Consider the following 27,266-nt stretch of genomic DNA (forward strand, 5'->3'; position numbering starts at 1 on the left):
GGGTTGGGGCCCCGAGAAAATATTTAATGAGAACATAAGCCCTGACAACACAACACAGTAGGACTGTTTAATGAGTAGGCATGCCATGATGCATCAATTCCTTAAAATGTATATTTATGCTCACAAATAAATACTATGGAAATATAATGTTTAGTATTCTTCAAAAGAGTTTGCAAATTATATTTTAAAAGTTACAGTCATGCTAATGTATGAACAAAACTGCACTAAGATGGAAAATACTCGAAACAATACAAACGAGATGGAAACGAGCCAAAACAAAATAAATTCGTAAATTGAATTACGATCCTGAATGGAGACAATCCATCTAACTGCTGACGTGGTGAATTGTCATATGAACCTTATGGCGGGACCCCGGGGTCCCATAAGCCCCCAGCTCTCACATAAACTGCATTGCGACGTCATTTTATGTCTGTTGAAGGTGAATGATACGGCAATCTATTCTTCTCGACGAGCTCTACACGATGTGATAATCGAAGTTCAAAAGTTGTGTTTATGACTACGGCAATTTTGGCAACGACAGGTGCTTGGTGAAGAACAGAATGATCCGTGCCAGGTGGGTTGCGGCGTTTATGTGCGCGGTGGGATGGAGTCACCAAAAATAATTTTATTACGATTTTGACTTCTGTTTATTCAGGAGCCCGGGGTCCCACCATAAGGTTCATATCTCTATTATGCAATATCGAATATATACAAATACAACAGTTAAAGTCTATCCTAACATGAGCTACGATTTTGTGGAAGCTGTACAGGAGTAATGGGAATTTAAATGCAATTGTTATGCGACTGCTAGTATTTAATAAACATAGGTATTCAAACTTCAAAGTAGAGTAAAAAGCTAAAATCAACATTCACCATGGCTCAATTCTTGATAATAGTATGGAATTAAATGTATTGTCACTTAAAATAGTACGGCACATCCAGCTTTCAAGTCAGTCGTTACAAGACTTGTCAAACGCGGTCAAATTAGCAGTTTCGAAAAGTAAAAATAAGTTATTTTAGAAAGTCAAAGTTACTTTGTAAGCCAAAACTGAAGCACACAAACAGCACACTAAAAAGCTTGAGCAATGGAAATATAACCTCTCATCTAACAATAGGCAAAGGCAGCGGTTTTTTGAGGTTCTGAGGTTCATCTCAGGACTTAAGTTTGAGGTTCATCTCCTATCTTTCAACCTTTTGTACAACTATAGGGCAGTAAACGTCTTTAGTCTTTAAAAAAAAAACCTCTTCAGTACTGCACTTTATTAGACTGTCATATACTCAAACAGCATTAAGTGCAGGTGAACTGTAATATTACAGAACTTAAGAAATGTATAATTTAATTAGGCTTCTTGGTTCTTTCGGTAAAGTCACGTAGAAGGGAAGTAATAAAATAATAAAAATAAAACATAATAAAATAAAATAATTCTCACGACACTATGAGATCTCTTTTACCAGTGGCAAAATATAATAGTAGGTTTTTACCCTTTTAACTGGTACAAAACTGACAGTTTTGTACCAGTTAAAAGGGTAAAAACCTACTATTAAATTCTCACGACGTTTCGGCTACAACGCAAGCAGCCGTCTTCAGGTGAAGAATGAGACACTACCAAACTAGGAGCTTATATAAGCTCCTAGTTTGGTAGTGTGTTTTATTTTTATTATTTTATTACTTCCCTTCTACGTGACTTTACCGAAAGAACCAAGAAGATGAATCCCTGCAGTCACGAAAGCTTTAAATCGAAATTTCATTAGGCTTGTTTACCCAGAAACGCCGTGATGAGTCTCAAGACGTTCTCCGGAGGATCCTGCTAAGTTTTCGCACTGAAGTTGCGATGTGTAATCCAAATTTAGAAATTTGCAGATTATTTTTTTTTGCACTGGGATGTTTGGCTCCAATACAAGCTACATATTCACAATACAACATAACTGTAGAACCATTTATCAGTTTAATAAATTGCAGCAGCAAGAGAAAATATTATCCCCCCAAAACAGCAGTGCAGCTCTGCTTCAAAAAATGTCTCACAGTCCAGTAAATTGAAAGAAAAAGCACTGCATAAATTGGCTAAAAAAATAATCATTGGGAGCAACAAACCTCATTGCTTATTTTTTAAATAGCTCCAGCTTTATAATCACTACAATGCAAACACGACTACAAAAACGAAGCATTTTAAATATTGGTATTTTTAACATGCACACAGGAGAAAAAAATATCTATCTGGCTTTGTAGGTCAAGTGAGCCACAGCTAACATGCGCGGATGCTGCATAACATAGTGGTTTCAAACACAGTGAATGTGTGAATACCTTTTTTGATGACCATGGTTCACTTGTGGGAAGTCGAGCAAAGTGTCAACGGGTAATTGATAAAAATATAATTTGTTACAATCGATAACAAGGAAAGAATGCAACTACAATTACAAGCTGCCAGATAAAGTTGGGGGTACAGCCTCTCATTGAGCAATACCCGACCACAGTGCAAACATAATTCAAGCCAATGGAAACACTGCAGTATAATTATAAATTATCTTTCTCCCTTCAAAAAGACACTATTATCGAATTGGAGGTTCAATCCTTATCCCATACGCTTGTGTCAGGCTTTGTCGTCAATCATTGCTGTAATTAAAAAACAAATAAAGGGTCACAAGGATGGTAACATTCGTATGAGGAGGGAATCACACCTGCATCAATGCCCACCACGAAGCGGCCCAGAAAGAACATCTCCCAGGAGCCCGCGAGCAAACACAGCGACATCAGCAAGGCTGCCAGGATGGCCAGGGCATTGTTGAGGAGTAGCGTGCCTTTCCTGGAGATGACAGAAGCAGATGGGGCTAACGCTAAAAGGTCATCTGTTAATTATTGTCATTCTTGATTTGAAGCTTTCGTGACTGCAGGAATCCATACTCTTTGGTTCTTTTGGTAAAGTCACGTAGGTAGAAATAAAATAAATCACGACGTTTTGAACGCAACACAAGCGCTCGTCCTCAGGTGAAAATCGCGATAGCTGCGATGTCTGCTGCGAGCAGCACGATGTCTGCTGACTTCACAATCGCGATTTTCACTTGAGGACGAGCGCTTGTGTTGCATTCGAAACGTCGTGATTTTTTATTTAAATTCTACCTACGTGAATTTTACCAAAAGAACCAAAGAGTAATTATTGTCGTCTTAAACTAAACTATTTGTTTTACCAGGTAAGGCCCACTGAGCTATATAGCTCTTTTTCAGAAGTGACCTGGCCACAAATGATAGCTCAACGAAGTGGCTTATCGTCATGTGGAAATTTATAGCAGACATACTCATAAACCCACGTTTTTAAATGTGGAGGGAAAATCCAGAATACCTGGAAAAAACTCTACGTGACTAAGGGGAAAACGTGCAAACTCCAAATATACAGGCATCAGGGTTTGAATGAAGCCCACGACCTCCTCCATACCAGGGGAGGGAGTTAACATGTCGCAACCGCGGCGCCCATTCCTACATCTGTGATCTTCACTCTTTTTTGGTAAAACCCACCCCCCCTCTACCTCACTACAGCCCCCACGCAGATCATACACAAAATAATTACATCCAATATGAGTGTAAAACATATATATACATGGGTGCGATGTTTGTTGGGGTTTATGCGTTTCAGAAATTCATACAAGACTACATTTTTTTCCACAAAAATCCGTTTCCCAAGGAATTTTTTTTCACGTGGAAAATGTATGACCTCTGAGATTATATGCCACAAATAATTACAAGCAGATATTGCAGTCTGATTTAATTAGGCTTGGCACCATTAACATCTTCAACTTGTTTACTGCATGATAATATTAAAACCAAGTACACATTTCTCCATGCTTGGAATTACATTGACTAAAAGAGGGAGTCATGGATTGACAAACATAGATGGGTTAATTACATAATTGAAACCGCTTAAGAAAAGTAAGTGGGCTTCAGAAGGTCATTACGCGAGAGGAGATGACGGCAGATGGTCAAGAATAATGAGCGAGTTGCGGCCAAGGAACAGAATGCATCCAAGAGGATGTCCACCAAATAGATGAAACGATTAAATCAGTTCATGTGTGAGTGCGAGGTGCATTGTTATATCTCAGGATCATGGGAGGTGGCATTAAGACCATAATGATTGAGTATAAATGGAAAAAACAGCCACAGTAACCATGTGCAAGAATTTACACTATGAGACCTCCTTTACCAGTGGAAAAATATAGTAATAGGCTTTAACCCTTTCAACTGGTACAAAAACTGACACCTTTATACAAGGCATCATGTTTGCAATAACCACAACACAAGCAGTCAAAATGCAAACAATAAGAAACAACTTTGATGATAATGATATGCACTGTCCTTGAAGTTGATTGGTCCACACCCGAGACAATACTCTGATAGTACACTGTTTTTTGAGTTGTACGCCTTTTGGCAGTCATCTGGTCCAACACCAATGGAGACTAGGCTCTAAGAAAAGCTGTCTCGGGTGTGGACCAATCAACTTCAAGGACAGTGCATATCATTATCATCATCAGAGTTTTTTTTATTTTTGTTTGCATTTTGACTGCTTGTGTTGTGGTTATTGCAAACATGATGCCTTGTATAAAGGTGTCAGTTTTTGTACCAGTTGAAAGGGTAAAAACCTATTACCATGTGCAAGAAACCCAAATACAGCGGTTGAAATTTTTTAATGTTTTCAAAGCTAAATACTCACCTTCAAATTTAATTTATAGTAGCTGAAACAGCAACAGATACAAATGTGTACAATTTAGTATTTACATGTTAGTGGAAACCGTTTTTGGAAAATGTATTGTTAAAAATACAGATTAACATTTCACTTTTTACAACAATATCAACCAAACAACTCACAGCCTCTGTCAATTCACTGTTGGATGGTGGCCTCTCCATAACCAACAGAAAAATAGAAACACTTTTATCATAAAACCATATAAAGATTAGGCTTCAAAGCAAGCATACTATTAGTATGTAATTAACAATTGTTTATATTGTCTTAATTTTGACAATGCTTAAGCAAAAGCCTATTCAAACCTAAGTGTGGTTTTGCATATCTAATGTGTAATATTAAAAACACTACATGGACTAACTGCATCGCCTTTTTTATTTCACCATAAAACTTTTTTTTATTGTACAGATGAATATTTAAGTGGAATACCTTACACCGGAGGGTCTAAATGTACCTGCCAAAGCGCTGGACCATGAACCTCATGATCAGGGCTCCTACAAGGCCCCCAATAGACATGATGGCGATGGTGAAAGACCACAGCAGCGTTACCGAGTTGTCTGTCAGTGATGTGCTCCACCGATCCAGCCATGTTGTGTTGAAGAAATCCTTGATGTACTGGTCAGCGAGAAAATAAGAGTTTAATGTGTTAAGTAATCAAATAAACAAGCAGACGATAATGCCTCCTCATATCTGTCCCTCCACATAAATAACAGCATTTTGTACATAGCCATACGATTTTCTGGGAGTGTATCATTTTCAGCAGCATTGGTACAACACAAGCAACCTCTGGACCGGTACATTCACTATCTCGTCAGCAGAATTAGGCTGCTTTAACAAGTGCTGGTGAACTTCTAAATGTATAACCTAACGTCGGTTTTTCGCAGCCAATATTCTCATGTATAATAATAGATTGTGTATCTTAATACGTTTATAAGGGTACTGCCAAATAATTTTTGTTACTTTATTTTGTTTCCTATATTCTCTGAAATAATACTGAGGATTATGTGATATATTTGTTATAAGGGCGGTATAAACACAGCTGCAGAGCAGCAATTGCCGCCACTTGGCCGTACTCTGCCAAGTGCCTGGAGATCGTGAGTTCGACGCCCGGCTATGGCTAACGTCAGTGGCGAGAGATTAATCAAGCACGGGTGCTGGCATCCCCTTGCCAACCCACACTGACCAGCTTGAAGTATGGTCAAACAAGCTCAACGACCAACACAGCAGTGGAGAGAGGCCTCATTCAAGTTTCAAGTTTTTCAAGTTTCATTTATTAGGTATAGAATCGGGTGCAACCGCAAAAAACAAAAAAACAAAAACATGAACAATGAAAACATCTTAAAGTGACTATGTGCAAACAGAAAATCCAAGAAAAGACAGCAAAATATTGCAGAAAAAGCACCGTACACCAACACTGTGTGCAAAAATCCCAGTGGGATGCAAGTCAAATAACAACAACCACAAGACAACTTAGATTAAGGCCATCAGTCTAACTCTGTACTACAACAAACAAACATGGCCAAAATGGATCGACAAAATGTTGTAAAAAGAAAACACACTTAGACGTCAACAAAATGTCGTGAACATATACATCATCATCGTCATCTGTCAAATCGAATTTGAATGGTAAATTGAAGCATATCTAAAGTACATTATGTCAGGTATGACTTTTTAATGTTTCAATATGACATACAGTTATTATGAACGACATATCCCATGTGACTAATATTATATATTTTAAATAATAACTTTCAGCCATTTGTCAATTGGATGAAAGCCTGCCCATGGCGTGTTAGTTATATGATGTTTTTACCATACAGCACCAAGCTGGTGAGTGTTGGTGACAGGACTGGTTCAGATATCACTCACTACTGTTGTTAACCGTATCTGTAAATCGAACTCAAGTCACTGGTTTCATCATGCAGAGCACTAACCTTACACTAATATTACAGAGGTGGGGGTTTTTTTTCTCTGAATTTATCAGATGATAATAAACTATCAGTACAGTATACTTACTGAATAGGACAATGGGACACTGTCTACAGGAAAGCCACCCATACGGATGCCTACCTAAAACCTGACTCCCACCACCATCCATCCCTGATGAATCCCCTCATCAAAACTATACACCATAGAGCTCGATGTATTTCTGACCGTCATCACCTAGCCAGTAAACTGGAACACGTACACCAAGCTCTTAAGATGAATGGATATTCAGAACACACAATCCGTAAAGCTATCACCCCAACCATTGGGAAAGAACCATCTGAGGACTCAATCAAAACCATCTCCTTGCCATACATAGCAGGGGTCACTAAAAATATTTCCAAAATCATGAGCAAACACAAAATCCAGGTTCGATTTAACACAGTACATAAAATAATTCGTGATTGATCCCATCTGTGAAGGATGTGAATCCCTGACATGCAATACCCCGGTGTCTACAAACTAAGCTGTGTCTGCGGCAGTAGTTAGTTACATTGGGGAAACTAAGCAACATGTCTCGGAACCTGTTCGTGAACATAAGGCAAATCTGAAACACGGTAGGACCAACACCTCTGCCGTGGCTGATCATTGTTTTAAATGCGGTGGGCTCACACGAAATTGATTTCTCTAAGACGAAGGTACTTTGCAAGCCCACTGACTATCAACAAAGATTCGTTCATGAAGCCATCCATATATATAGACACGGACACAATTTCAACCGAGAAGATGGGTACGAACTGAGAAATAATTGGAAGGACGTTATTAACCAGCTTTAAGTCATAACTGGCTGCGATGTTTCCATCCTACCTTCCGATGTTAGTAGTTATTTTCGACTCTCTGGTTTTACATTAACAGGTTAAATGTCTTTACATTAACAGGTTAAATGTCTCACTAACACAGCCACCGTTGCTCGTTTTCTTCGATGTGGCGGCGGCTCTGCGATCTTACATTGACATGCAAATTTCTCACTTTAACATTACTAGCCCCGCCCACTTCGCTTATGACGCTTGGGCTACACCTATTTCAAACCTTTAAAACATCCTGCCTCAGCAGCTTTCCCGCTATTTTTTCTCTCCTGATGACGATTGCTTGTGTTGCGATCGAAACGTTGTAGCTTTTTGTTATTTTCTTTGAAGCTATCTACGTGACTTTACCGAAAGACCCAAGAATATGCATAGGACAGTTAGCACAGTTAGTTGTTGTTGTTGTTTTCCTCGCACTTTCTGTTTATAGGTGGCGTTGTGTCGCCACTTTGCAAGGGTTGAGCCAGAGATCAATCGATTTAATTTTTGGTCCGCGTTTTGGGCAACTGAGAAAGTGGGAGACGTCTTCTGGCGTTAGCACAGTTAGTCAATATGCAGGTCGTGTGTGGCAGGGTAAAATGTGGGAACTCCCACCTGTTCTAAGGCATCTCGGTCAGCATAGAAGAGTAGGCCAAATACTCTCTAGACCTCCATTTAGTCGAGGTATATCCACCAGCAGTGATTTCAGAAAGCAATTGCCGGGCCACACCTTCAGAGTTTTTACCTCGCAGACATTTAGTGCAGCAAACCCATTTAGAATGAGGTCATTACAATTTGAACTTCCTTAATCTCATTCAAAAGCAAATAACAATTACATTTCCAATCTCTCCATTAAATATGCCAAAAATGCTCCGTTAATATTGATGCATTTTTGCAAACATTGCTACGCAAGATGCAATTGAAGACATTACCTAACATTTCCCATGGAACAACCTGATAAATCTACTCCTATTCAAGTGAGCACACCTTTAAAAAATACTGCATTAACTTGTGTAAACCGCTTATTTTGAGCAACACACACAATGCGTGATGACTCTTATTGCAGAAGAAAGCTTATTAATACCAGAGTTTACCACTATAATTCTCCAATTTATATGTAAATAACATCAAATAGAGGCTATAGCAGATGACTGCTCTTTTTCCGCTGTAAGAATGGTGGAGGCAATAATGATGAATGTCATTGCCAAAACACTTTCAATGAACCTTCAGCTACAATTATGGTTGGGGTAAATTGTTCCCTCATTGGCAGGACTTGTGTCCAAACTATATGACCATTCATCATTGAACAGTCAAAGCCATCTGGCATGACATTATACGACTTGATAGGAAAAGATAACTTTGGCATTTAGAGAATATACTGAATGTTCTCACGATTCACCTGAATTTGTTTAATGTCATGTTCAAAATTGATGTTGTACGCTCCATACACGACAACATTCGGGACAGAAATAATATTGGGTTTAGACTGCCACATAGACCAAATCAAAGTAGTCATGTTCTTCAATCCAAAGAGTGCACAACATAAGGTTTATTTTGTCCATTGACATTTCTCGGGGTCATTAAATTAAATTAAACAAGTTATCAAATTTTAAATCAATTAGAAAGAGAGAGCCCAGCCAAAAGCAATTGAATGTCATTTTGAAAAGTTCCATCAATCCATTTCAGGTTTTAGATTTGAAGCTTTCGTGACTGCAATGATTCATACTAGGTTTTTTCGGTAAAGTCACGTAGATAAAAAATAAAATTAAAATTAATAAAAGTAATAATATAAATAAAATAAAATAATAAATCACGACGTTTTGGAGGCAACACAAGCTTCCGTCTTCAGGTGGAACAGTCACAGCACGATTGCTGTATCAAGTAAAGAGAAATCCCAAGAGACCCGACCTTGTATATATACTGACTAGCTGTACTACCCGGCTTCGCCCGGGACTTGTATCCACCACGGCCGGCCGCCTTTGTCTCCCCAGTGGCGATGTTAATACGCTACAGCAGTTACTCGTTTGAGGCAGAGTCGACCTAGGGGAGGTTCAAATAATCGTCACCGGTGGTGGTCGTGAGCGTGAATGGAACTGGGTTCGCCGGGTTGGTAGCGCAGCGTAGCGTTAAGCACTACACCCACCGCTCCTCACACACCACACACGCACAGACACACACACAGACACACACGCAGACACACGCAGACACACACAGACACACACAGACAGAGACACACACACACACAGACAGCACGCTAACCACTACACTACCGCTCCCCACACACCACACACGCACACACACAGACACACACACAGACACACACACACAGACACAGGCAGCACGCTAAGCACTACACTACCGTTCCCCCTACACAACACACGCGCGCGCGTCCATAGGTACACATACACGCGCTTGCTGCAGACACACACGACTTTCAGGGTGCGTACGGCAGTAAACGACTGAAATAATAAAGCGGCAATGCTGCGCAAGGAACTCCTTAGACCTGCAACACATTTGTGTAATGCGAGCGTAAACACACAAACACATACAAACACATACACAATACACACACACATACATGCAGAAACACAGACAGACACATAACACACATACATACACACACATACATACACAGAAACACATACACACACATACATAGACACACACATACATACACACAAACACATGCACACACGTACATACATACAAACACGCAGACATACACATAAAGACATAGAAAAAAACCCACATACATGCACACACACACAAACACATACACACACATACATACACACATACATACAGACACACAGACATACACATAAACACATACACACATATGTATGACCCGGCTTCGCCCGGGACTTGGATCCACGATGCCCGGCCGCCTTTGTCTCCCCAGTGACGATGTTCACACACGACAGCAGTTACGCGTTTGAGGCTGAGTGGACCTAGGGGAGGGCCAGGTCCGTTTCAAATAATCGTCAGCGGTGGTGGGCGTGAGTTGGAATGGAACTGGGGTCGCTCAACCAGCTTAATGACTATTTGTACAAAGAACATATAAAGAATCGATTATAATAACCAGGCTACAGTCCACATTATAGACTGCCAGTACACGCAGTCAGCTTCATAAGCAGGCTAGAGTGTACATGATAGAGTGGCAGTACGCTCACCGAGCTTAATAAGCAGGCTACAGTCTACATGATAGACTGGCAGTACGCTGACCCAGCTTAATGACTATTTGTACAGTGAACATTAAAGTAATCGATTGTTGGCGCGTTGGGTTTAAAAGTAATATTAATTGCACACATTGTGGTGGGGGTGGAGTGAAGAGTAGGAAAAACTTTGATGAATTTACCTCAGAGTGGCGTGGTGGGTGTCGAGGCCTAGTAGCATGCAGAGCCTGCGGCCTCGCCTAAATTGCCCACCCGGCAGAGGCAGGGTACGGGTGGCGTGCCTTCCCCCCCCCTCAGCGCTCCAACAATACTGTGTAATGGCTATTATTTAATTATTTACGGAGCCTATGAAAGTGGCGAAGGCGTGGCTAGCCGTTGGCAGGGGCAACCGCCGTCCAATGAAACTGCAGCCCTTGGCGAAGGCGTGGCTAGCCGTTGCCAGGTCCAATGAAAGCGGCGAAGGCGTCGCTATCCGTTGCCAGGGGCAACCGCCGTCCAATTAAAGTGCGTATGGTCCGAAATCCACACACACACACACAGACGGACAGACAGACATGCACGATTTTATATATATATAGATTGAGGGGGGTGAGGAGCCAGGGTAGGCCCCTGGAGAGGAGTTTTTATGTTAAGGTTGGTACGGCTGTGGCTACTGCTGAGACTGAGCCTTTGATATGTAGACTGGTTAAGCATAGAGGAGCCAGGGTGGGCCGCGGGAGATGAGTTGTTATAAGGCTGATGCGGCTATGGGCTCCCATGAGATTGTCTTTTCCGAGACCAAGGTGCTCTGCAAACCCCCTGGCTACCATCAAAGGTTTGTACACGAAGCCATTCAGATATACAAACACAGACATAATTTCAACTGTGATGATGGGTACAAACTGAGTAATCATTGGAAAGATGTTATTAACCATGCAAAAAAGATTTAACTACACACATTTGGACCATCTTATTTGACAGGCACTATTCTTTAGTTTACTGATAGACAGCTAGTTTTGTTTTATCATGTTTAGCTTCTTTTTTCACATGCTGGTTACCTGCTTTGAGTTTTACCCACCCAGCTACATAACAAGGGGCTGCTTTGTCCTGACTTGCTTTTCTGCTTCTGGCATCTACTTAACAAATGCTCAGTCCCAGCAGCAGCAACCGTAGCCGCACCAACCATATAACAACTCCTCTCCCGCGGCCCACCCTGGCTCCTCTACGCTTAACCAGTCTACATAACAAAGGCTCAGTCTAGGCCTCGGCAAGGTAAGGTAAATTACCTTTATTACCGGGTAAAAGGATAAAGGTAAAGGGTAAAGGTTTCGACATGCCAAGGGGTAAGGTAAAGAGTAGGGTAAAGGTAGCTCAGAAGAATTACCCAGTAGGGTAAGGGTAGGGCGAATAATTACCCGGTAAATACAGTACCTTGTTTACCGCTAAAAGTTCCGTGGCGCAGTGACGCAGTCCGTGGCCTCCATTTTAAAGTGATGGCGGAGCACATGGAGACGATCCACGTTCTTGAGGTCGAGGTACTAGAGGACGAGGATGCCAGCAACGGCTTTTTTGGGGTTGCTGCGAACAGCAGTGCGTGCACTGCCGCAAGTGGTTTTCCACCCACACGAACGCGTCGGGGTGGAAAGCCCACCTCAAGAAACACAACGTGCTCGCCCCAGGCAGCGAGGTCGGGACGTCGGCGTCGGCGAGCCGCCTAATACAGCAAACGTTGAGCCGGCCAGCAATCCCGGATCGCCTCCTGGTAGAGTTTGAGAACGCGGTGGTGGATTTTCTTATCCAAGGTGCAATCTCTTTGCGAGCCGCCGGCAGCGACAAGTTCAAGACCTTGGTCAACACATTGACGCAGGGATACGAGGGCCCATCGACCCGCACCATCATTCGCAGGATTATCGAGCATCACGCCATCATGCTGCCCATCGTCGGGGCGTTCTTCTCCAACCTGGACGTCGCCATCTCGCTCACCATCGACGGGTGGTCGAACCGCAACCTGAAGGGATTTTGGATGGTCACAGTGCACTGGATCGACAGCAAATTTGGTGCGTCAATATCCATGCTGCTGACAATCCTCGATGTGCAGTCCGGAAGGGGTGTCGGCAAGCGCATTGGGGTCGCTCTGTTTGAGCACCTCCAAAGCCTCGGGCACAATATCTCGACCAAGCTGCTCGTTGTCACCAGCGACAATGGCTCCGATGCGAACAGTGCTGTCAAGACGTTGTTCGCCCTGGTCAACGTGGACGCCGGATATGAGCAGTTGCGGGCTTGCCACCATATTCGATGTGCGGATCATTCCATCCAGATCGGTGTCGTCCAAGTTCTAAAACTGATCAAGTCAACAAATGCCGAACTGCGCAAGGCGCTCGTCAATATCAGGTGCAGCAAGGTCGTCCGGCAGTCGTACCGCCGCGAGGCTGAGATCGCCAAGCTCGCCAGCAAGGAGCCGACGCACCAGGACTCGCCGGCCAGGTGGCATTCGACGTTTGACATGGGCGACGACGCCATCAAGAAGCGTGTCCCATTGGACATTATCATGGCGCGCTTCCAGGATGTGATCAGTGTCAGTGCTTTATCTGAACTGCAGTGGGCAAACATTGAGGGCGTGACAGCATTCCTGCGAATGCCGCGCCAGGTCATGGCCTCGTTGTCGGCGGACCACAATTCGACATTGGATCTCGTGCCGGTGACAATGGAGCACCTCGTCCGTAATTGCGATCATGGTGAAGCCGCCCTAAGAGCGATCGATGAGCCCTTGACTGCGACGGGGATGAAGGCCGAACTGGTGCGGTACCGCCACCTACTGGTTCAGGAACCCGCCATTGTGGCATCCTACTTGAATCCACAGCTGCCGAAAACGACAGACCAAGTCGAGCTGGCTACACTGAAGGCCACAATCCGCTCTGTCCTGCAGCATCGCTACTCGGACGTGCTCACGATCTCGCCGATGGCAGTTGCTGCCCATATGGAGGAGCGGTCGCTGTTCAGCACCCTGTTCAGCAACGTTGGCAACTCCATAGACGACGGCGATGAAGTCGATCATTTTCTGAGCATGGGCGTCACGACCGCCAGCACCTTCATTGACGTAATGCAGTGGTGGTTTCTCGGCAAAGAGCTGCTCCCCGCCCACTACAAGATGGCCTGCGACTACTTGGGAGCGCTGGCGACGTCAACTCCCTGTGAACGTGCGAATAGCGGAGCCGGACGGGAGTTCACATGCGTTCGCCAGTCGCTGTCAACGACGTTCTTCATAAAGTCCATGTGCTTGCGCTCATGGATCATGGCCGGCTGCCTGAAGGTTCCGTCTAACTGGGCTGGAGCGGCGCAGGATCTTATTGCCTGTCGTCCGTCCAAGGATGATGGCAAGGAAGAACTTGATCAGGTTGTTGATGAGATCGCCATCGACCAAGACGACTGGGACGAGGAGATTATGGAGGACGGTGTCATCGACAGCCTAAACGCCCGATTTGAGAGTATTCTATATGAATAAAGCGTTTTCTTGGTTCTTTCGGTAAAGGCACGTAGAATGGAAATAATAAAAAATAAAAATAAAACATAATCAAATCATTCTCACGACGTTTCGGCCACAACGCAAGCAGCCATCCTCAGGTGAAGACCAGGTCTGTCGGGGAGACAGCATCTGAATGAAACAGCACCATGCTTGGAGCGTATATTTAATCTGGGTTGGAAGGGGGAGAAAGGGCGCCTTGACAAAAGAATTTGCATATCAAGAGGAATTTTGCATATTTATGGGAAATGCAGGTATGTGATTAGTACTACTTATGCCCGTGCATTATGCAGGATTAGCAGCATCAAAGGGAGGGGATATGGGAAATGCAGGTATGTGATTAGTACTACTTATGCCCGTGCATTATGCAGGATTAGCAGCATCAAAGGGAGGGGATATGGGAAATGCAGGTATGTGATTAGTACTACTTATGCCCGTGCATTATGCAGGATTAGCAGCATCAAAAGGAGGGGATATGGGAAATGCAGGTATGTGATTAGTACTACTTATGCCTGTGCATTATGCAGGATTAGCAGCATCAAAAGGAGGGGATAGGGGTAGCATTAATAAAGGGAAGGAGTGTTAATAGTATGTAGCTGCAGTAACTAAAACCACCACGTAAACAACTAAAGTATAAACAACATAGTATCATCAGTATACTAAATATACTCTACAAAAAGCTGAGTTACTAACAGTAAGTAATACATTACAATTCTACGTCGTAAAAAATATAATATGCTTCCATCTAAACTTTATTCTCTTACATCACACGAGTCTACACCGTACTATATACTGCCATAGACAAACCCAACATTCAATTATATACTGTATTACTATAAACCACACAAACTCCACTCAACATTCTGGCACCAGACAAACTCCACTCTACATCCTGGCACCAGACAAACTCCACTCTACATCCTGGCACCAGACAAACTCCACACTACATCCTGGCACCAGACAAACTCCACTCTACATCCTGGCACCAGACAAACTCCACTCTACATCCTGGCACCAGACAAACTCCACTCTACATCCTGGCACCAGACAAACTCCACTCTACATCCTGGCACCAGACAAACTCCACACTACATCCTGGCACCAGACAAACTCCTCACTACACCTTGGCACCAGACAAACTCCACTCTACATCCTGGCACCAGACAAACTCCACTCAACATCCTGGCACCAGACAAACTCCACTCAACATCCTGGCACCAGACAAACTCCACACTACATACTGGCACCAGACAAACTCCACTCTACATCCTGGCACCAGACAAACTCCACTCAACATCCTGGCACCAGACAAACTCCACTCTACATCCTGGCACCAGACAAACTCCACACTACATCCTGGCACCAGACAAACTCCACTCTACATCCTGGCACCAGACAAACTCCACTCTACATCCTGGCACCAGACAAACTCCATTCTACATCCTGGCACCAGACAAACTCCACTCTACATCCTGGCACCAGACAAACTCCACTCTACATCTGGCACCAGACAAACTCCACTCTACATCTGGCACCAGACAAACTCCACTCTACATCCTGGCACCAGACAAACTCCACTCTACATCCTGGCACCAGACAAACTCCACTCTACATCCTGGCACCAGACAAACTCCACTCTACATTCTGGCACCAGACAAACTCCACACTACATCCTGGCACCAGACAAACTCCACACTACATCCTGGCACCAGACAAACTCCACTCTACATCCTGGCACCAGACAAACTCCACTCAACATCCTGGCACCAGACAAACTCCACTCAACATCCTGGCACCAGACAAACTCCACTCTACATCCTGGCACCAGACAAACTCCACTCAACATCCTGGCACCAGACAAACTCCACTCAACATCCTGGCACCAGACAAACTCCACACTACATACTGGCACCAGACAAACTCCACTCTACATCCTGGCACCAGACAAACTCCACTCAACATCCTGGCACCAGACAAACTCCACTCTACATCCTGGCACCAGACAAACTCCACTCTACATCCTGGCACCAGACAAACTCCACTCTACATCCTGGCACCAGACAAACTCCATTCTACATCCTGGCACCAGACAAACTCCACACTACATACTGGCACCAGACAAACTCCACTCTACATCCTGGCACCAGACAAACTCCACTCAACATCCTGGCACCAGACAAACTCCACTCTACATCCTGGCACCAGACAAACTCCACTCAACATCCTGGCACCAGACAAACTTCACACTACATCCTGGCACCAGACAAAGTCCACACAACATCCTGGCACCAGACAACCTCCACTATACATCCTGGCACCAGACAAACTCCACTCTACATCCTGGCACCAGACAAACTCCACTCTACATCCTGGCACCAGACAAACTCCACTCTACATCCTGGCACCAGACAAACTCCACTCTACATCCTGGCACCAGACAAACTCCACTCTACATCAGGGCACCAGACAAACTCCACACTACATCCTGGCACCCGACAAACTCCACTCAACATCCTGGCACCAAACAAACTCCACTCTACATCCTGGCACCAGACAAACTTCACACTACATCCTGGCACCAGACAAACTCCACTCTACATCAGGGCACCAGACAAACTCCACTCGACGTCCTGGCACCAGACAAACTCCACACTACATCCTGGCACCAGACAAACTCCACTCTACATCCTGGCACCAGACAAACTCCACTCTACATCCTGGCACCAGACAAACTCCACTCTACATCCTGGCACCAGACAAATTCCACTCTACATCAGGGCACCAGACAAACTCCACACTACATCCTGGCACCAGACAAACTCCACTCAACATCCTGGCACCAGACAAACTCCACTCTACATCCTGGCACCAGACAAACTCCACTCTACATCCTGGCACCAGACAAACTCCCCTCTACATCCTGGCACCAGACAAACTCCACTCAACATCCTGGCACCAGACAAACTCCACTCTACATCCTGGCACCAGACAAACTCCACTCTACATCCTGGCACCATACAAACTCCACTCTACATCCTGGCACTAGACAAACTCCACTCTACATCCTGGCACCAGACAAACTCCACACAACATCCTGGCACCAGACAAACTCCACTCAACATCCTGGCACCAGACAAACTCCACTTTACATCCTGGCACCAGACAAACTCCACTCTACATCCTGGCACCAGACAAACTCCACTCAACATCCTGGCACCAGACAAACTCCACTCAACATCCTGGCACCAGACAAACTCCACACAACATCCTTCACTATACAATTACGATACTATATATTACTTTGTACATTGTATTAAGCATATAAATGTTATACTATTTGTTATTATACACTGTACCATATACAGCAGTGTGATATACATTAGGGTGGGTAGAATAATACATAGTGTAATATTACAATGTATAAGGTATAAAACAGTATATAATTTAATGTTGGGTTTGTCTATGGCAGTATATAGTACGGTGTAGACTCGTGTGATGTAAGAGAATAAAGTTTAGATGGAAGCATATTATATTTTTACGACGTAGAATTGTAATGTATTACTTACTGTTAGTAACTCAGCTTATTGTAGAGTATATTTAGTATACTGATGATACTATGTAGTTTATACTTTAGTTGTTTACGTGGTGGTTTTAGTTACTGCAGCTACATACTATTAACACTCCTTCCCTTTATTAATGCTACCCCTATCCCCTCCTTTTGATGCTGCTAATCCTGCATAATGCACGGGCATAAGTAGTACTAATCACATACCTGCATTTCCCATATCCCCTCCCTTTGATGCTGCTAATCCTGCATAATGCACGGGCATAAGTAGTACTAATCACATACCTGCATTTCCCATATTCCCTCCTTTTGATGCTGCTAATCCTGCATAATGCACGGGCATAAGTAGTACTAATCACATACCTGCATTTCCCATATCCCCTCCCTTTGATGCTGCTAATCCTGCATAATGCACGTGCATAAGTAGTACTAATCACATACCTGCATTTACCATATCCCCTCCCTTTGATGCTGCTAATCCTGCATAATGCACGTGCATAAGTAGTACTAATCACATACCTGCATTTCCCATAAATATGCAAAATTCCTCTTGATATGCAAATTATTTTGTCAAGGCGCCCTTTCCCCCCCTTCCAACCCAGATTAAATATACGCTCCAAGCATGGTGCTGTTTCATTCAGACGCTGTCTCCCCGACAGACCTGGTCTTCACCTGAGGACGGCTGCTTGCGTTGTGGCCGAAACGTCGTGAGAATTATTTTATTATGTTTTAATTTTTATTATTTTATTATTTCCATTCTACGTGACTTTACCGAAAGAACCAAGAAGATGAATCCATGCAGTCACAAAAGCTTTAAATCGAAAAATGAATAAAGCGCTCTAACTAGCATTTATCGTAAAAAAAAATGTCCATGTTTTTTTACCCCAGTAATTACCCTGTAATCGCGAAATTTGTATGGGATAAGGGTAAAAGGTAAGGTAAAGGTAGACTCGTTATTTGTTTACCTTTTACCTTACCTGCTAAAGGGTAAAAGGTAGGGTGGCGCGATTGTATTGTGGTAAGGTAAAAGGTAGGGTAAAGTTTCTCTTGTTTTTTTTACCGTTTAACTTTCACCTTACCTTGCCGAGGCCTAGCTCAGTCCCAGCAGTAGCCACAGCCGTACGAACCTTAACATAAAAACTCCTCTCCAGTGGCCTACCCTGGCTCCTCCCCCCCCCCTCAATCAGTATATATACAAGGTCGGGTCTATTGGGATTTCTCTTTACTTGATACAGCAATCGTGCTGTGACTGTTCCACCTGAAGACGGAAGCTTGTGTTGCCTCCGAAACGTCGTGATTTATTATTATATTTTATTTCTATTATTACTTTTATTAATTTCAATTTAATTTTTTACCTACGTGACTTTACCAAAAAAAACCTAAGAGTACATTTCAGGTTTATTTTAAGTATGTGCAGTGTGTATGTATGTGAGCCAGTGTTGAACTTCTTTTGCACCGTACGTAGCCAACCATGTTAATTGGAGGTGCAATTAGCACGGTCAAAGTACACCATCTATGCATTTATCTGTATATGTTATGTACCTGTACATGGTAAAGGTTCAGCCCTGAAATTACATGCTCACAACACTCTATAGAGCCCCTCTAGATGATATGTACTTATACATAATACATGCAATGAAGATTACTAAATCTAAGTTTGTGAATTTTAAAAAATTAAATTCTAAAAAGAATGTTTCACAATATATGCTAACATTGTGGATCTTTTACACAAAGATAAACTGAAAAAGGAAATTAGCTGTGCAATGTAGTGGCCTACACTATAGTTCAGTATAACAATAAAATGAACACATTTAATGGACTAGTTTAAAGACATCTGCAGCGAATCAATGCATTGTTGTGGTTCAGAGTCACAGATTGATTCACGAATAGATTGTTTTTTAACATTGCAGTTAATTGTAGCTCCACTAATTGATGCAGGAGTCATGCGAACCCATTACGTACAACATTAGTGAATATACAAACATTAAACCATATGCACACGGTTTACTGCCTGTATTGCAATATCAAATACCAATAGAAATCTATAAATCAATGCATTGTTACGCTCACATTAGTAAACATCAGTGGCAAGCGATATCTAAACCAGTCTTAGGGAAACCTTAACTTCACCAACCCACACTGAACAGCATGAGATGTGGTCAAATCACCCCCTGTGACCGACAGTGTAGGGAGGCCTTCATCCACAAGTGGATTGACAAAGGGGGTGTCATCATAATTATTAGCTTTTGGTTAACTGTGACAGTAGTTGAACAATCCAATACTGCCTACGTATCTACATCTACTTGAACAAAAAAATGTCATGGAATACGTACATCTGAAGGGCCATTCACCACTGACAGATTGTAGCCGTAGATGAAGGATGAGCCGAAAGCTGCGCTCAGAGATGACAAAACCAGGATTCGTGTGAAGCCCTGTGAAGACAGCGCAGGAGGGTGCGATTCATATTTCCACATTCTTGGTTCTTTCCGAAACACATCCATGTGCAATAACGCTTCCAAATTATCTAAATTTTACAGTACTGCACGCATGTGTGTAAAACGAAAAGTGTTACTTTAAACTTAGTTTCCTTTATGCATGTTTCATTCGACGTTACAATATATCCTGTTAACACTGGAGCAAAAAGTATTAATTTGACTAAAATCTCCTACATTAAATGTATGTAACATAGATATGAAAAAAACATATTTTAGTTGATAGGAAATTCCAGTTTTCTGTGAATATGTAAACTTAACTTGGTTTTCGAGGGAGTTTTCACCACAATATCTTCCTGATCGGTGCCCTCCATATGCCTAAGGGTAGACAATGCAATTTGTGACTGTCAAACACCAGCAATAAAGCAAAAAAAACACAACACATAACCGTATAGGCTCAACCCACTTGCTACCAACACTGCCTTAAAATTATATATAATTGGGTGACATTTCATAAAAGGGCCATTTACAGAAATGTCACAAGGTGTGTTAAGTATTTTTTCTCATTGTGCTTGTGCACCACTGACAACGCAGAATCACCAAGTACTCTACTTCATAGGCTGCATTGTAGTGATGAAATCCCTTTATAAGGCTCACATTTTAAACGACATTATGTAAATGTAATGTTGACAAAGAAAACAGTGACATTATAAATGTCCGCTTGTCCATTGAACGGGATGTGGTAAGAAGTGTGATCACCAGCCATATGATCTATCCACCGCTGAATGAAGGCCTCCAAGGCGCTGCCATATCTCAAGGTCTTGCGATGCAACAATTCATCTCGCTTCTGCGCATGAGCTGCTCTCACCAATCCATCTCCACGTCGGTTGTGCTCTCGGACGAATTTTCTTCTTCCATCATCCCTTCTAGCAGTGTTCTGTGTAATCCCACTTACATTTAACAGTCAACACGATGTCTACAATTTGTGTTTGTTCTCTGATCAATGTGTTCCTTTGTCTCAGTATAATTGCCAGTATGCATCTCTTCAAGCTTCTTTATAGACTTTTTACCTTTTGTTCCAGGGTCCATGTTAACAATCCATGTTATGACTGATGATATGCATTGACTAAAATCTTTAATCTCACCGCAATGACGAGATGAAAGATTTTAACTCCCTCGCCTGGTATGCAAGGTCGTAGGTTTGGTCCCTACCCTGATGCCTGTATATTTGACATTTGTATGTCTCTCTGTTCCCATAGTCGCGTAAAATTTTCTCCAGGTCCTCCGGTTTTCCCCTCCACGTTTAGAGTATTTGGTTGCTATAAATTTGCACGCGATAAGCCACTTTGTAGAGCTATCATTTGTGGTCAGGTCACTTCTGAAAAAGAGCTAGCAGCTTAGTGGGCCTTACCTGGCAAAATAAAAAAAAAGCGTTTAAATAGTTTATAGTTTGTAATGGCGTATTGGTTTTCATGGTCAAATTGAATATCCCAATGGAAGTCCATCTCGCTAACGCGCACCACGTTATTTCATAATTTTGATACCAACCTGCCCTCAATTATTGCTGTTGTTTTCTAGTTGGGACCCTCTAACATGTTCAATGAGCTTGCTGTTCGTGACAGGTGCAATACGTTTTTGTTTATTATTTGTTTAGATACTGGTATAAAATATGGTTCTTTCATTGTAGAAAAAGTTATATTTTCTCGGTATTGTCAACTTGTAACTTTGCTCTGGGAGGCCTGGTTTTGAGCCAAATATATTTACTGAAAAATCACAGCAATGGTAACACAACAATTTCCATCTGCACAATTGTGTTTGCAAATGTGCATATGCAGAGTGATAGATATTCCACGAATATGACGGGGTGCAATTCTAGAAATATTCCACTGTTAGAACAAAGGTCTCCCAACGCTGTTTCAGTGACGTCGGCCGTTTAACTGAGTTCATTGTGCTGGTCAGTGCGAGGTAGTGAAGGGCTGGGGTCTATCACCAGTTCACATATCACTTGTCCCTAATCTGATGTCAGAAATAAAAACTCAAGTTGCCAGATGCATTGTGCAACACTAACCACGTCACCCCGACCACTCCAAAGTGCATATCTCCATATATATAAAAGGCAAAGTTGTGAATGTGTCTGTTCAAAATGTTTAGCGTACTTCCCGACATGCAACAAACTGCAAATTTGCCATGTGGGTACATTCCATCATGCAAAAATTATAAAAATAGACTTTTGTATTTTTTGGGGGCGGGGGGGGCAATAATGGATATATTTTGCACGGCAAGTGAGCTGTGACGTCGCATCTGTCATGTGACCCGCGTGCGGAAGCTTCACGGAGTGTGCCTGCTCATGTCACCCCCCCCAACCCTCCGCGGGTAAAGTGAAATACAAATGTGTTGCAGGTCTAAGGCGTTCTTCGCGCAGCATTGGTTTATTATTTGAGTCGTTTACTGCCGTACGCACCCTGAAAGTTGCGTGTCTGCAGCAAGCGCGTGTATGTGTACGCGCCTGTGTGTGTGTGGGGGGAGCGGTAGTGTAGTGATTAGCGCGCTGCGCTACGAACCCGGCGACCCAAGTTTGATTCCCGCTCACGGCCACCACCGGTGACGACTATTTGAACCGGTTCTGGGCCTCCCCCTGGTCGACTCGGCCTCAAACGAGTAACTGGTGTGGTGCGTGAACATTGCCACTGGGGGGACAAAGGCGGCCGGGCATGGTGAATCCAAGTCCCGGGCGAAGCCGGGTAGTAAAGCTAGTTTATGTATATGGTAAACAAAGCAATAAGTTACTGCTACCCGGCTATGACATATGGATTCGTTTTCACCAGGTAGTCCGATTTCCTCCTGCAAAAAACATCACTAATAAAATAATTATCGTTTAAAATTACTGGCATTACTGGCATTCATGATCTCTATACTGTTGCATGAATCAATCTATCACCTGCACACAAACTAATTGAATTTAATTGCTCCATATCCATGATGTAAATGTCTGTGCGTGAACTCTCTTTTGGATGCCACTCTATTATTATCAGTCTCAATAATCAGCCATCATGCCTTCTAGACAAGATGGGTCCTACCCCAGTCCAATTACCTTACTTAACTGTCAAAACATTTCTATAATCGTGTTTGTTCTCTGATAGATGTGTTCCTATTTTTGTTCCTCGATGTAATTCCAAGTACTGTATGCACATCACACTTCTTTTGGCACTTTCACCTTTTAATCATACCAATGTATCAGACAATGGTATCACATCATTGCATATTACTTGTGATTACATATTTATCAAACCCACTGACAGTGACACAGAAAATGGAAAGAAATATTACTGAAACGTGGAGCTAAGATGTATACTAAGCCACTGGAAAAGGGACACATGATACGTTCATAGCTTTTCATGACTCCAATAAATTAATTTTTCCAAAAACATTGCTAACCTGCTCTCGCATGCCTCTTTATGGCATCATTTAAATCGGGGTCTGCCTTTTAAAAAAATCCACAAGTGTACTCACAACAGGCATGACAATTACATTCATACACCAAGACAAAGATCCTCCTATAGCCTTTGCAAACTGTTGGGGAAGGTGTTGTTAGCGAGCACCTATGAAGGCCGGCACGGCACACGAGGGAGTTGGAGGGCATCCGAGGTCGGCATGTCCACGAATGCCTCCCAACTCCCGCCGGCTGCCAAGACGTTTTCCACCTGCCCCAACTATTGAGGCATTTCTCCACAACCCTGACAGCGAGGGCAGCAGCTGAGTTAGGGCACCCTCGGTCCCCTGGAGAGCCCTGGGGCCGTTCTGTTGCTCTGCTGGCCGAGGGGCCATGCTCGCAACATCCGCAGCAGCTCGAGGCACCACCTTGAGGCACCACCTTGAAGCTGTGCGATTAAGCGGCGCCCACTGAGTCCGACGCAGTGGCGACAGCTACCAGGAGCTCGGACGGCTGGGCCGGCGATGATGATGGGAGACCCAGCTGCAGGTTACCATCTGGGGTGCTGAGCTGCACAGCAGCCGTCATTTCCAGGTCTCTGGGCGGCGTCGGGCACGACTCCAGCAACCACGGCACATACCCCTGCGAGTTGGTAACCGCTCCTTGCCGCTCTTGCAATGGCTGCGGAGTTGCGACCACAATGCTGACGGCGACTGGCGTCGGGGCAAGCTGTCCACGGCGCTTAGCTGGCGCCATCCCTACTGGTATTGGGACGGGTCCTTATCTTCCAACAGAGTTACTTCCAACAAGAGTCCAGCGACATGACTCCCCGGAGGCATTGAGGCCATTCCTAGGACCTTGGATGATGAAGCATTGAAGGTGAGAAGCCACTGCATGCGCTTAAAATAAAAACCAGATAATTTATGGGGTGCTGCGCATGTGCCCGATGGTGGCGCTCCCTTTCGCGTACTCGGATTTCTCATTTCCCTTTATTCTAGACACTAGTGATGTCATTATCAGGACTGTATTGTCATAGATGCTAAATGGAAGGGTAATGGTGATAGCGTACTGCAGTCGCATTGTCTCTCGCCAAACAAAAGTACTGCAAAACCAATCACACACTGTTGTTAGTTGTGCACTTCATGCACCAGTACCACCCCCCTACCTGTCGAGCCAGAAATGTATAGTACGCACTGACCACGTGGCTTTACAATACTCTCTGCGATTCGACCAGCTGTCGGGCCAGATGGCTAGATGGATTGAGCGACTTCAGGAATTTAATTATGGATGTCATTTATCGCAAAGGTGCCCACCATTCTAATGCAGATGCTCTCGCTCGACTAGGCTCCTCGGTTAGGCTCACGTGCACAACAGGTTTGTGCACCGTAAAGTAATCGACCCAGAAGGGAGCCGGGTTATTGCCCCAGTGTCAGCAGGGCTGGAGAGAGACCAGTTGATGCTTGGAGATTATGGGTTGAGATCCTTAAACACCATTGGGGACTCCGAAAATACAAAGAGGCCTGCGTCTCAGTCATCAGTTGTCACATTTTTGACATTGGGAGGGCCTTCTGATGGATGTGTTGGGATATGGCCTTGCAGCATCAATGTGTTCTTGTTCTTAGCCCGTGGCGCAGGAGATTTGGGCATATTTACATTCTTCAGCTCATGCACCTGAGCGACAAAAATACTCACGTTATCTTTAAACTTCACTATTATTGGCCAGGTATGTTCATGGACGTCCATTGCCGAGTAGTAGTGTGCAAATAGTGCGCACGATGAAAACCGCCCCCTTGTGCGCCAATAGTTCCACTACAATCCATTACTGTCTCTCGGGTGAATGAAATGGTTGCCCTAGATCTAACCCTGGGTCCCTTCTCTGCAACACTGTGAGGAAATCGTTATTGCTGGTTGGGGCTGAATACTTGACCTGTTGACCCATGGCATGACCCCTTCCAGATCAGATGACAAAATCTACCACAGAGGCATTCATAAATGGGTATGTGGTAGATAAGGGCTTCCCCAAGCAATTTCTGCCCAACCAGGGTCATCATCTTTCATCCCAGCTCCTGAAAGAGATATGCACTATGTTGGCCACTTAAAAGCTGCGAACCTCGCCTTACCACCCGTAGACAGATGGAATGGTTCAAAGGTTGAATCTCACTATTCCGTCCCCATTATGCCACAGCGTACCGAATGGCCTCACACGCTTCTACAGGATTCTCCCCGTTCTACTCGATGTACGGATGGGAGCCAACACCCTGACTGAGAATCAGCTGGCCAAAATATCGGCCCACGTAAGGTCCTGGCCAGGCGTCCTCCCATCACACTTTAACTTTCCTGCAGGAATTGAGGGAGGCCCCAAGGGCTTCTCTGCTACAGTCCAAGCAGCAAACAAACAATTTCAGGCAAAGACCACAACATGAAAGTAGTGGAAGGTAGGTGGCATGACATGGCTGCACTGTTCACAGGTTCCAGCTGGCATATCCCAAAAATTGCATAGACCATGGAAGGGACCTGTCAAAGTCATCAGAATCCTGTGGTCACAATGCGTGAATGATAAATTGGAAAATTGCCATTGGTACATTAATCCTTTTTTCTTAGAACCACATGTTCATGACTCAGATGTCTCTCAATCATCATCACCAGTCTCTTGGTCATCAGTAACGTTGCCGGGTTCCAGGGTGTCGCCCACCAAACATCCATAGGCTGGCGCGTCAAATTCAAGTGCACCAATTCCATCCGCAGGGCCAGCTGTGAGTGACCTCTGGCGACCATCCCCACATCAGTAGGAGGGGTCCACTGTGCAACCAAACGGTACCACAGACTCTGCCGGACAAAATAACTTCCCTTGCTCTTTTCTTCTTATTTCCATATTTGTCCATCGCTAGTTGTTCTTGCGCAGTACGGGTTATCAGGGGAGGATGTACATATTTTTCTGTTGCTTTGTGTGCTTTCCTCATGTCATTCTTCTGCCATTTTTTCTCTTGCATCTGTGTTAGGGCATAATAAGGGATAAACTCTAGGTGGAATTTCGCTCCCGAGTGGTTATAAGGGCAGTGTAGGTTGACAAAGCTGCGGACAGCTTAATCGTCGGGGAAGAAAAGGCTAGGTGTCAACAACAAGTGTTTATGCTGTGTGCCGCCTGTCCTACAAGTGTCCGTGCCGATTCCGGCAGAACAATAAAGTTCCCTCACCAGGAAGACCAGTGTGGACTGTTGCATATTCATAAACTACCACCGCAAGGGAAGACACATTCATACACCACCACAACAAGGGAACTCATTCATACACCACAATCACAGGGGAGACACATTCATACACCACAATCACAGAGGGAGACACATTTACACACCACAATCACAGGGGAAGACACATTCATACACCACAATCACAGAGGGAGACACATTCATACACAACAATCACAGGGGAAGACACATTCATACAGCACAATCACAGAGGGAGACACATTCACACACCACAATCACAGAGGGAGACACATTCACACACCACAATCACAGGGGGAGACACATTCATACACCACAATCACAGGGAGACACATTCATACACCACAATCACAGGGGGAGACACATTCATACACCACAATCACAGAGGGAGACACATTCATACACTGCAATCACAGAGGGAGACTCATTCATACACCACAATCAC

The 27,266-nt window shown here is 43.8% G+C and overlaps 1 protein-coding gene across 1 annotated transcript in view; it reads right to left on the reverse strand.

The window, feature by feature from the left end:
* LOC133343450 (solute carrier family 2, facilitated glucose transporter member 9-like) overlaps positions 1 to 27,266 on the reverse strand; it is a 50,388-nt gene that overhangs the window by 21,459 nt on the left and 1,663 nt on the right. The window contains 4 exon segments of the mRNA XM_061553074.1: positions 2,677 to 2,801; positions 5,182 to 5,342; positions 20,069 to 20,167; positions 20,488 to 20,545. Of these exon segments, the coding sequence (XP_061409058.1) occupies positions 2,677 to 2,801; positions 5,182 to 5,342; positions 20,069 to 20,167; positions 20,488 to 20,545 (443 nt within the window).

The sequence above is a fragment of the Lethenteron reissneri genome, chromosome 17 (genome assembly GCF_015708825.2).
Source record: "Lethenteron reissneri isolate LAM-NWPU_2019-01 chromosome 17, ASM1570882v1, whole genome shotgun sequence".
NCBI classification, from domain to species: Eukaryota; Metazoa; Chordata; class Hyperoartia; order Petromyzontiformes; family Petromyzontidae; genus Lethenteron; species Lethenteron reissneri.